This window comes from Delphinapterus leucas, chromosome X, assembly GCF_059928025.1.
Source record: "Delphinapterus leucas isolate spDelLeu-1000000601 "Yukka" chromosome X, BTC_Dleu_Yukka2, whole genome shotgun sequence".
NCBI lineage: Eukaryota > Metazoa > Chordata > Mammalia > Artiodactyla > Monodontidae > Delphinapterus > Delphinapterus leucas.
Window position 1 is genome coordinate 64,392,802 of NC_143150.1, and position 12,221 is coordinate 64,405,022.

The following is a 12,221-nucleotide window of genomic DNA, read 5'->3' on the forward strand; positions in this document are numbered from 1 at the left end:
TTTTAAAGACTACATCTGGCTTTAAAAACACTAACCTTAATCATCACTATGATAAACTAAACATTTCCATATTTCATACTAACATGTTTAGGAGACTAAAATAAGTTATTGATCTTAGTGTTTAATCAGAGTATGTGTTAATACAACACCAATATATTCTTAGAGGCTATATTAATGTGGAAACAACCCAAATAACCACCATCAGGAGAATAGATGAATAAATTATGATATATTCATACAGTAGAATACCCTATTTCAGTGAAAATGAATGAACTATGGTTATATGTAGCAACACAAATAAGGAACATTATGATGAGTTACAAAAGCAAGTCAAAGAAGAAAGAAAAAGTTATGATTTCATTTACACAAAGTTCAGAAACATGCAACACTAAAGAACATATTGTTTAGGGATGCAAATACTATTGGTAAAAGTATTAAAAAAACAGAGAAAATATATATAAATTTGAGACAGTAGTTGCCTCGAAAGAGGGAAGGAAAGGAATGTGATTAGGAAAGGAGTACATAAGGGAATTTATAGGGAATGATAATTTTATTTTCTCATAATGGGTGATAAGTCACAGGAGGTTGTTGTATTGCTTTTGTTTATTCTGTACTCATGTTTTACAAATATTGTTTTATAGGCATTCAATGTTTAATAAAAACAATTAAAATTTGATGTATTTCCTTTCTCTGTAATATATTTGCTCTGCCATAAAACAAGTTTATGATTTTAACAGATTTCAATTCTTTGCTTTCAACAGCAGCAGTTACAACTGAATATGCATATACATTCAATAGTTCTATTACTGTGCCTAAGATCGAAAGAATTATTAAATCTAACTTTAAGAAATAAGATGTCCAAGGAATAATATGAGGGCAATTTTTGGAGTAAAAATTAGTTTAGAACTCATAAAAATAAAAACAACTTCTTAATCTTCTAAGTGGTTAGTAAATCAAAGATATAGGCTATGTATTTTTTTTTTTTTTACTTTAGATGGACAGCAATAACAAATTCCTAACTGGACAAATCTCTTCAGATTTTAACTTTACTAAAAACCTGATCCCAAGCTAAGAAGTTCTACAATTTGCAAAAACACTTTAAAAACACTTTTTAAAAAAGGCTTATTCTTTTAAAAAAGAATATAACTAAAATACATAAAACTTGGAAATGCTTAAGCTTTAGTGGATTGTTCTGTCAACATGTGGATTTATTGAAAGAGCTGTGTTAACACATATTAAAAACCTAGGGACGAACTTTTTAAAACATTTTTTTTTACCTTTTTACCAAAAAAAGAATTCTCAAACTGTGAAATACAGTTAGTTGTTTACCTAGTATGGAAAGTGATGAAACAATAATGAAATCTGTCAACTTTTGTCTGTCTCCATAAAAGTAAATCTTGCATCCCAAATATATACATATGGAGAGATATAAATAAAAATCTTTATACAGTTTTATCTATGGATGTGGTTTACAGATTGTTCTTCCCCAGAACTATACTCAAAAAGGTTTTTCCAGCATTAAGGGTTTTATAATTCGATAAGTCTGAAGCCTACCAATAGTCAACACAAAAGAGTAAAACACTAGCTTTTTGAACCATTTTAGTTTTCAACAGGAAATGATCCTAAAGGTAAAAAGAGGCTTAGCCAATTATTTACTCATTCTTTTCCCCACAAATTTAAATATTAACGATAAGAAAAATTTAAACGCCAAGCTTATAAAATTCCTCCATAAGGGTATAATTATTCTAGCTATTTTTCCCCCCAAAGTAGTATCTCTGAGCTCTTTCTTGGAATGTCTAAGAGTTTTGAATTGAAATGCAGCGACACCAACGCCAAAGATCCCCTTCCTTCCCATAAATCTAGAGATTCAGCGTCTAATTAATTACCTTTGGATATATTAATAACTCACATATAAATGCTAACCGCTATTTAGCATTTCTATTAACCTCCCGTCCATTAAAGATTTGGTAGTAATTTTCATATTTTACACCATCTATTATAAAATAATAATAAACTATTTATTACGAATATATATTTCACAGCAACTTCACCTCTTAAACCTAGGCTTAACTTTTTTCGTCCTCCCCATCTAACCAAAAACTTTAGGATCATATCCTTTTTAACACTTTAATTGAACCTCACAACTCAAAACTACCAACCCCGCTAATCCCTTATTTCATACGATTATAACTTTTTTTAAAGTACTTTAAAAGCCCTATACCTTTTTCCTTCATCCGTAAGACAAGCTCTGAGAACAAAAGTGAGGGGTCAAGGATAGTGTGAAATCTGAGGGAAGAGGTGGGGCAGAAGGTTAAAGAGAGTTTGGAGTAGGACAAAAGAAAGAACTAGAAAAGTAAGCTGGGTGACGAAAACCGTTAGGCGCTGGTTAGGCTTGGGTGCAGCTAAGGACACGAAGGGGAGGGGCTTAACCTCTTGCGCTCTAACCCCCAACGCACGGAAGCGACTGCCACACACCCTATCCGCCTCTCAGAGCAGCAGCCATTTTGGCTTTGCCCCAGCCCCGCCCCTCGGACGCGGATGGCTCCATCCCCCCACGCGCACCCCACCCCCGCCTTCTTCGCGCAGAAACAGGAAGTGGGATTGCGGACCTAGGAGCCAGGCCGGCAGCAGCTCAGGGCTAGAGTCGCGCTCCGAGCGCACTGCAGTCAAATCCTTGCCGCTGCCCCTGGCTGTCGCCTCCCAAGAAAAGTCGTGGGAACATGTCGAATATGGAGAGTATCCTTTCCTTTCTTAAAAGCTGCTGCTAGGGCTTAAAGAGGTGGGAGAGAGGAGGGCCTGGGGCCCTGGAAGGTGCCTGGTGGTGACCTTTTAGGTCTAGTTGAGGAGGGATGAGGGTTCTGACTCCGATTGGTAGGCTTTGGCAGCTTATTTTGTTTTGTTTGTTGTTGTTTTCCTGGTAGCACAAGCATCCTGAATCAGGGGACGTGGGGCTGCTTTGAGAAGATTACTGAACACGAACCCTCCCTTGTTGAAGGCTACTGTCACCTGTTCTTTCAGGGAATTTATCCACTTCTGAAAAATCGAAGGAGAGTGGTGTGGAAGCAGGCGACAGTTTGCCAGAGGTTTGGGGCAGAGGTATAGGTTTTGAATGGGTAACGAGGGCAAATAGTTTTTGTGGAACTTCTTCCTTTTTCTGGATGGAGGTGACTGGTAATGAGTTCTTAATACCAGCCCTCCGAACTAAGTTGATTGCTTGCTTGTTAATAATCTGATTTAGCACGTGAGGAAACTCATAGTTTCCTAAAGCCACAAAAATCCATCAGTTGCACCTGTGTTACCACTTAAGCAATGTGTTCAAGATTAGGAACCAAGCTGTGTGAAGCTCTGAATTGAAGAAGGATGAGGTGGTTTTTTGCAAGTGAAATACCATCACAGGATTTTCATGTCGCTGTCCTTCTTCCAGAAATTGGCATTACAGAAATAGAGTAGTTTGATATCTTGCTATTGAATGAAACTTGGCAAAATAACAAAATTGGGTCATAGAAATTCTCTGATAGCTCATATTGAAACTATTTTCATTCATTAATTTGTAAGTCTGAAATATAGAAAGACATTTGGTGAGAGGATTAAATTATGTAAACTGTACTGAGAATATTGGTAACATATTTGGTGCTGAACTGGCCAAGATAAACCAAGAATAAAATGTGAACCTTTGTGGAGGTGCAGAAATAGGTCATTTCATGAACAGAGTAGATGACTAAAAGGCCCAGTTTAAAGGATATAATTTATAGAAGTGTAGTTGTGTTAGATGATTTTTATTAAAGCACCATCATAAAAGAGCACTGGATTATGAGTCAGAAGATCAATTTCCAATCCCAGTTCTGCCTTTTAAGAAACATGTGAGTTAGAACAACTCATATAGCCTCTGTTATGCAATGTTTACTCATCTGTAAACATACTAACTGACCTGTCAGCCTTATAAAGCTCTTGTGAAGGTAAAATGAAATGTAAGGGCTTACTAAATTACGAAGTTTTGAACATGTTAAGTATTAAGAAGTGGAGTACAATTTGCTATCTTTTTCGCCAGATCTTTTGGAAGGGTTTGAGGTAATAGCTCTAAAACTGCTTTTATTTCCTACTTTAATAATGCAAATTACTTTTGCTCACCTAAAAACCTACTCTATGTGATTTCCAATAATAAGATAGTTACTAATTTTCTTTCACTGAAAAGTATGTATGCCTGACTATAATTAAAATTAATGGTACTATTATCAGTAGTTTAATACATAACAAAAATGAACTATAACTACTCTGAAGTCCATCAAAGGAAGTGAGGACTTCATTCATACCATCTGGCAGTGGTTAGTTCTCTTGGTCCTTTTTTTAGAATCCAGACCTTTTCCTTTGAGTATAGAGGAAGAAAATGACATATGGACTCAGACCTGTCTTTCATAAATAAATAACTTGAACTGAAACTTGAGTAACATTTATTTGTCACCTATTTGAAATGCAGAAATCTCATTGTTACAGTATGTAAGAAGAATAAATGTGCTAACACAATTGAATTAGCATGGTAATTGTGACTTCTGTCCTTGGGCAGATAGATACACTGAAGTTATGTTGGATTAGATCCAATATCATTTTAAACAACTTGATGGAATAGCCAAATTTATTTATTTTTTAAAATTTTTATTACAGTATGTTTGCTTCACAATATCATGTTAGTTTATGCTGTATGGCAATGTGCCTTTTCCTGGGGAAAATATTTGTCGCTGACATCTCTTTCTCTAGGGGATTCTAACCTGAAAAAGGTTGAGAAGCAACAAAGTAGATAATAGGTACTGTAGACATAAGAGTAAAGAAAGGGATGTTGTGAACTGGACTGGTATCATTGTCTCCTTTGGTAGTCACCTAGACAGATGAGACTGTGTTATAGGCAAAAATTGCCAGCTACCTTAAAAATGCTCTCCATTGTGAATGGCTTTACATCCTAAAGCAGAATTACAGATCAGAGTCTCTGAGGCTTTGCTAGTGTTGACAAATGTATTGTGATACTTTAACCAAGATATTAATAATAGTTCAAGTTTTGTTTTTTAAATATCACCCGACAGTAGTCTTACAATGTATGTCCTGGCTTGCTAGTAGAATGTTGTCTTATAAGAAGTATTTTATGTAAGGAATGCTTATCGTTCATCATTTGATGCTATTTGAGGATCAGTTCTGAGCAATTCACTATGAAAGTTAAAATGCAAAAAGAGAAATAAGAGTTGAGCTGGCTTTGAATTCCTTCTTGTTCTTCTATTCACAGTTAATTACCCATCTCTAGGCTTCAGTTTTCACATCTGTACAATGAGGGAAGTTGACAAGCGATCTCTAAGGTTTCTTTCAATTCTGAAGATCTCCCTGAGTTTCTGTGTTCCCAAACTCTACCTCCCAGACATACACAAGGGATGATGAAGATGCTGGGAGCTGAAAAAGAGGAAAGTTGGGTATATAATGCCACTTTTTCTCATCAAATGTATGAATAACCATCTATGGTATGGCACCGCTGCTTTATTCTGGAGCAGGCAGGTGCTAGTAGAACATTCTTATTCCTTCCTCTTACCTCCTTTGTTTTCAACCTTTACTTCTATGTAAAGGATTGTAAAATCCTACTGTTGGCACTTGGAATCAAATAGCTTTCTGCCCTACTATGTTGGGATAACTTACTTTCCCTTGGTGTTGCTCCACCCACTTCAGAGAGGTAGGCAGGACGTAAGAGTTCTACTATGAATTTCTGCTAGTAAACTGACTATAACCATTTTTCTTGAGGAAGCAGATTGAAATCTTAGAGCAAGTTTTCCTTCTGTATGCATATTAAATATGTGGAACCCTAATGATTGTTATTTAAATTTGAAAGCAATAATCTATTAAGGCATAGGTGATTTCTCCCCTTTGCCTGTCAGCAGTGTGATTGCTATTAAATGAAATCACACAGAATGTTTTTTTTTCCTTTTTAAATTTATTTATTTTTGGCTGTGTTGGGTCTTCGTTGCTGCATGTGGGCTTTCCCTAGTTGTGGAGAGAGGGGGCTACTCTTTGTTGCGGTGCGCGGGCTTCTCATTGCAGTGGCTTCTCTTGTTGCAGAGCACGGGCTCTAGGCGTATGGGCTTCAGTAGCTGTGATGTGTGGGCTCAGTAGTTGTGGCTCGCGGGCTCTAGAGTGCAGTCTCAGTAGTTGTGGTGCACTGCCTTAGTTGCTCCGCAGCATATGGGATATTCCTAGACCAGGGCTCAAACCTGTGTCCCGTGCATTGGCAGGCGGATTCTTAACCACTGCACCACCAGGGAAGCCCAACATAGAATGTTTTAAAGACACATTGGGATTTTTTTTATTCCCTGACTAGCTGTATTGCCCAGTTAAGATAGGTGACTTATCTAAATCATGAGGTGGTAATGACAATTTATTGAACATCTACTATGTACCAAACTTTGTGCTGGGGATTTTATATATTATCTCAAAACCTCAAAACAACCCTGGAAGACAGGTGGTAGTGTCCTCATTTTATAGAACAGGCAATTAAAGCTAAGAAAGCTACAGAGCTTGTAAGTGTAAAGGATCTGAGCTCGGCTCCAAAGTCTCTGGTGTGTTCACGTTTCCATAGTGCCTCCAGAACTTACAGTACATTTCAGTTATATTTGATCAAGTCCTAGGGTTATGCAGAGCTACTCTTTCTATATATTGACATTCCATTTGAGATTTTTGCTTTAAAAAGAGTTTGGAAAACCATGAATCAACACAATCACTTTAGGGAGGACCTAGCTTAGATTTTCTCGAAGACAAGTCTATTCATAGATATATTTCCTATTAAGAGGTACACCTGGGCTTCCCTGGTGGCACAGTGGTTGAGAGTCTGCCTGCCGATGCAGGGGACACGGGTTCATGCCCCGGTCCGGGAAGATCCCACATGCCACAGAGCGGCTAGGCCCGTGAGCCATGGCCGCTGAGCCTGCGTGTGCGGAGCCTGTGCTCCGCAATGGGAGAGGCCACAGCAGTGAGAGGCCCGTGTTCTGCAAAAAAAAAAAAAGAAAGAGGTACACCTGTATGACGTAATGTTCTAAATTTTAATTTTATAGAGTTAGAAGGTAGGGAATACTACTTTCTGAAAATTTGAAATAATTGTTCAGATGATTCATTGATTTTTCTTATTTATCAATCCCAAGGGCTAAGTGAGTTAGTGTTTTCCTTTTGCATGGATTTTGGCAGGAGGAGGGAAACCTACTGCCATTAATGGAGATCTTTGAGACCAATTTTTCAGAGTCAGTGTTTATGTTAGCAAAAAAGCAGGCATGGTGGTGTATAATAAACCTCATAGTGGTTAAGAGGAAGATGGTAGGGAGGGGAGGAAGAAGGGTACACTGGGCAAAGGAGCTGTATGTGAAGACACAGAGTCAGGTAACTGGTGGAGGCCATCATCACTGAAGCACAAGTTGCTGGAGCCTGGGATTACCCAAGATCTAGTTTAGGGCCTTATGCATTATTCTATACATGTTAATATGTATTACTGTTCAGCCTTTCTAAACCTTCAATCCATCAAAAATAAAGTATTTCAGTCATTGTCTTTTCAGTTGGCAAAGAAAAATAAATACTGTCTTAATAGCAACCACTTTGCCAAATTGAATTTATGATTAGTCAGTGAAGGAGATTATTCTGCCAGTTTTATTTTTTCCAAATAGAAAAATACTCCAAGGATTTACAGCTAACTAAAATATCTAAAATATTTCACAGTATATCAACTCTGGTTCATAGTTCAATTTAGTGGTTGAATCAACGCCATTATTTTCCACATTAGCAATAGAGGATATTCACTTATTGTAGTGTATACAGCGGGTGATTATTTGAATAGCAGGCACCTGAATTTAAGAATCGCCTACCCTGGTTGTAGAAGGTACCCGAGAGTTAGAGGCAAGGTTTTAGACGGAGGAGTGTTTTGATTTCTGGCCTAGGACAAAAGATACATCATCAGAAAAACACTGGTTTTACAGGTTGCCTGGGATACATAGACACATATGAATATATTTGGCAGGGGTGGTAGTCTAAAGTATGTAGTCCACCTCTATGGAATCATGTGCTTTACACTATATTTATGAGTCAAAATGGGAAAAATAAGAAGAGACCATGTAAAAAGTATTTTCCGAAACCAAATGTCTTCAATTTTAAAAGCCGTACTTTATTGTGAGACTCTCCTTCCTACATTTTTGGTGCTGCGCTATTCTTTCTGTTAATTATACCAGTCCAAGGATTTTTTAAAAAGTCTGGGATCTGCTATGACATTGGTTTTCTCACTCTTAGCCACAGAGCCCTTTTTTTTCCTGAATGGAATCATGTAGAATCCTAATATACTACAGAAATAAACATCATTGTATTAGTGTAAACTTATTCGTAAGCTTATATGTGTAATTGAGTCCTCTTGCCCAACATCAGTGATGCTTTTTCCCCAGTATATCAGGTACCATTGCAAAACATTTTTTCTACTATTCATTTACTTAAAACTATTGAGTACTTCCGTTAATCACTGCACTAAGCTGATGGTATAAGGATAATTAGGGTTCATCCATATTCTCAGGGTGTCCATAGTCTAGTTAAAGAAGTAGACGTGTAAACAAAGAATTATAATGAAATACAGAAAAGTACATCATATATAAAGTAACATGGGAATACAGAGTAAGTAGCTACTGACACTGTAAATTTCAAATTAGTGTTTCCACAGAGTATACTTAAAATTTAGGACCAGAATGTTTGAAGACAGCCTTGGAGAAGAGCTATTTTATATTAAATTTATATCAAGCACAAACAGGTTCAGTGTATCCAAGTTATAATACTACTACACATTCCTAACAGTGTTGTCCATATACCAGTATTATTTAATACATGCTTTTGGGTTTTTTTCTTTTAATTTTCAAGCAACCCTCTTTTTTAAATTGCAAGGATACCATCTCATGGAACAGGACTATAAACTCTCAATCTAACCTTTTATTTGAAATGAATTTTTTACAAAAATCATGTAACTTTAATCCTCACCTCCCCAAGAGCAAGTACAAAAAAGAATAAAAGACCAGTTACCTGCCACTGGGCTTAAGAAATAAAACATTACCAACTCATCTCCCTTATTTCCCCACCAAAGGCAACCACTGTCTAAAAGTTCATATTTATCATTTCCATGCATTTGTTTATATTTGACCACATACGTGTACATTCTTAGGATATAATTAATGCCTTGCATATTTTCCAATTTTATGTGTGTGGTATAATGTTTTCTTTTTTATTCAAGATGGTTCTTCAGATTCATTCATTATGTCATTTTCACTTTCACCTCTATGTAGTTTTTTTTTTTTAACATCTGTACCTTTTTTTTTTAAACATCTTTATTGGAGTATAATTGCTTTATTGTAGAAATATCATACAGTTTATCCATTCTATTTAGTGATGAACATTTAGGTTGTTTCCATGGTTTTCTGTCATTATAAACAATACTGCTATGATCACTTGTACATATTTGCTGTGTCAGCTGGGGACAGTTTCTCTATGGCATATACCTAGGAGTGGGATTGCTGGGTTGGAGACTATGGGTATTTTCAAGTAATGATTTTTTGATGATTTCCATTGTAATCTATATACCTTTTATTTTCTTATCATGCTTGGTAGGACTCCAGAACAATGCTTAATTTAAAAAAATATGTGTGTGTTATATATATATATATATATACATATATATATATATATCATGATCACTTTCTTGTTACAGTCATCCCTGGGTATCTGCAGGGGATTGGTTCCAACACCCCCTTCCCCTCACAGATACCCAGATCTGCAGATATGCACATCTCTTAGTTGGGCCTCTATTTGCAGATGCAAATCCATGGATACAGAGGGATGACTGTACTGATTTTAAAAGGAATTCTAATTATTCACTGTTAAGGTTGATGATTGCTCGAGCTTTTGTTTTTGTTTTCATGTGAAATTTTTTTTTAACATCTTTATCGGAGTATAATTGCTTTACAGTGGTGTGTTAGTTTCCACTTTATAACAAAGTGAATCAGTTATACATATACATATGTTCCCACATCTCTTCCGTCTTGCGTCTCCCTCCCTCCCACCCTCCCTATCCCACCCCTCTAGGTGGTCACAAACCACCTAGCTGATCTCCCTGTGCTATGCGGCTGCTTCCCACTAGCTATCTATTTTACGTTTGGTAGTGTATATATGTCCATGCCACTCTCTCACTTTGTCACAGCTTACCCTTCCCCCTCCCCATATCCTCAAGTCCATGCTCTAGTAGGTCTGTGTCTTTATTCCCATCTTACCCCTAGGTTCTTCATGACATTTTTTTTTCTTAGATTCTATATATATATGTGTTAGCATATGGTATTTGTTTTTCTCTTTCTGACTTACTTCACTCTGTATGACAGACTCTAGGTCCATCCACCTCACCACAAATAACTCAATTTCGTTTCTTTTTATGGGTAAGTAATATTCCATTGTATATATGTGCCACATCTTTATCTATTCATTTGTTGATGGACACTTAGGTTGCTTCCATGTCCTGGCTATTGTAAATAGAGCTGCAATGAACATTTTGGTACATGACTCTTTTTGAATTATGGTTTTCTCAGGGTATATGCCCAGTAGTGGGATTGCTGGGTCGTATGGTAGTTCTATTTGTAGTTTTTTAAGGAACCTCCATAGTGTTCTCCATAGTGGCTGTATCAATTTACATTCCCACCAACAGTGCAAGAGGGTTCCCTTTTCTCCACAGCCTCTCCAGCATTTATTGTTTGTAGATTTTTTGATGATGGCCATTCTGACCAGTGTGAGATGATATCTCATTGTAGTTTTGATTTGCATTTCTCTAATGATTAATGATGTTGAGCATTCTTTCATGTGTTTGTTGGCAATCTGTATATCTTCTTTGGAGAAATGTCTGTTTAGGTCTTCTGCCCATTTTGGGATTGGGTTGCTTGTTTTTTTGATATTGAGCTACATGAGCTGCTTGTAAAGTTTGAAGATTAATCCTTTGTCAGTTGCTTCATTTGTAAATATTTTCTCCCATTCTGAAGGTTGTCTTTTGGTCTTGTTTATGGTTTCCTTTGCTGTGCAAAAGCTCTTAACTTTCATTAGGTCCCATTTGTTTATTTTTGTTTTTATTTCCATTTCTCTAGGAGGTGGGTCAAAAAGTATCTTGCTGTGATTTATGTCATAGAGTGTTCTGCCTATGGTTTCCTCTAAGAGTTTGATAGTGTCTGGCCTTACATTTAGGTCTTTAATCCATTTTGAGTTTATTTTTATGTATGGTGTTAGGGAGTGTTCTAATTTCATTCTTTTACATGTAGCTGTCCTGTTTTCCCAGCACCACTTATTGAAGAGGCTGTCTTTTCTCCTTTGTATATTCTTGCCTCCTTTATCAAAGATAAGGTGACCATATGTGTGTGGGTTAATCTCTGGGCTTTCTATCCTGTTCCATTGATCTATATTTCTGTTTTTGTGCCAGTACCATACTGTCTTGATTACTGTAGCTTTGTAGTATAGTCAGAAGTCCGGGAGCCTGATTCTTCTGACTCTGTTTTTCTTTCTCAAGATTGCTTTGGCTATTCGGGTTCTTTTGTGTTTCCATATGAATTGTAAGATATTTTATTCTAATTCTGTGAAGAATGCCATAAGTAGTTTGATAGGTATTGCATTGAATCTGTAGATTGCTTTGTGTAGTATAGTCATTTTCAAAATATTGATTCTTCCAATCCAAGAACATGGTATATGTCTCCATCTGTTTATGTCATCTTTGATTACTTTCATCAGTGCTTTATAGTTTTCTGAGTACCAGTCTTTCACCTCCTTAGGCAGGTTTGTTCCTAGGTATTTTATTCTTTTTGTTACAGTGGTAAATGGGAGTGTTTCCTTAATTTCTCTATGTGTTTTTTTCATTGTTGGTATATAGGAATGCCAGAGACTTCTGTGCATTAATTTTGTATCCTGCAATCTTACCAAATGCATTGATTAGATCTAGTAATTTTCTGGTGACATCTTTAGGATTTTCTATGCATATTATCATGTCATCGGCAAACAGTGACAGTTGTACTTCTTCTTTTCCAATTTGTATTCCTTTTATTTCTTTTTCTTCTCTGATTGCTGTGCCAGGACTTCCAAAACTATGTTGAATAAGAGTGGTGAGAGTGGACATCTTTGTCTTTTTCCTGATCTTAGTGGAAATGCTTTCAATTTTTCAC

General features: G+C 36.5%; 1 protein-coding gene across 1 annotated transcript in view; it reads left to right on the forward strand.

The window, feature by feature from the left end:
- Positions 1–2,582: 2,582 nt before the first annotated feature.
- Positions 2,583–12,221, forward strand: part of LOC111178266 (charged multivesicular body protein 1B2-like) — a 30,675-nt gene continuing 21,036 nt past the window's right edge. The window contains 1 exon segment of the mRNA XM_089904329.1: positions 2,583–2,736. Coding sequence (XP_089760455.1) covers positions 2,721–2,736 — 16 coding nt within the window. The 5' untranslated portion in view covers positions 2,583–2,720.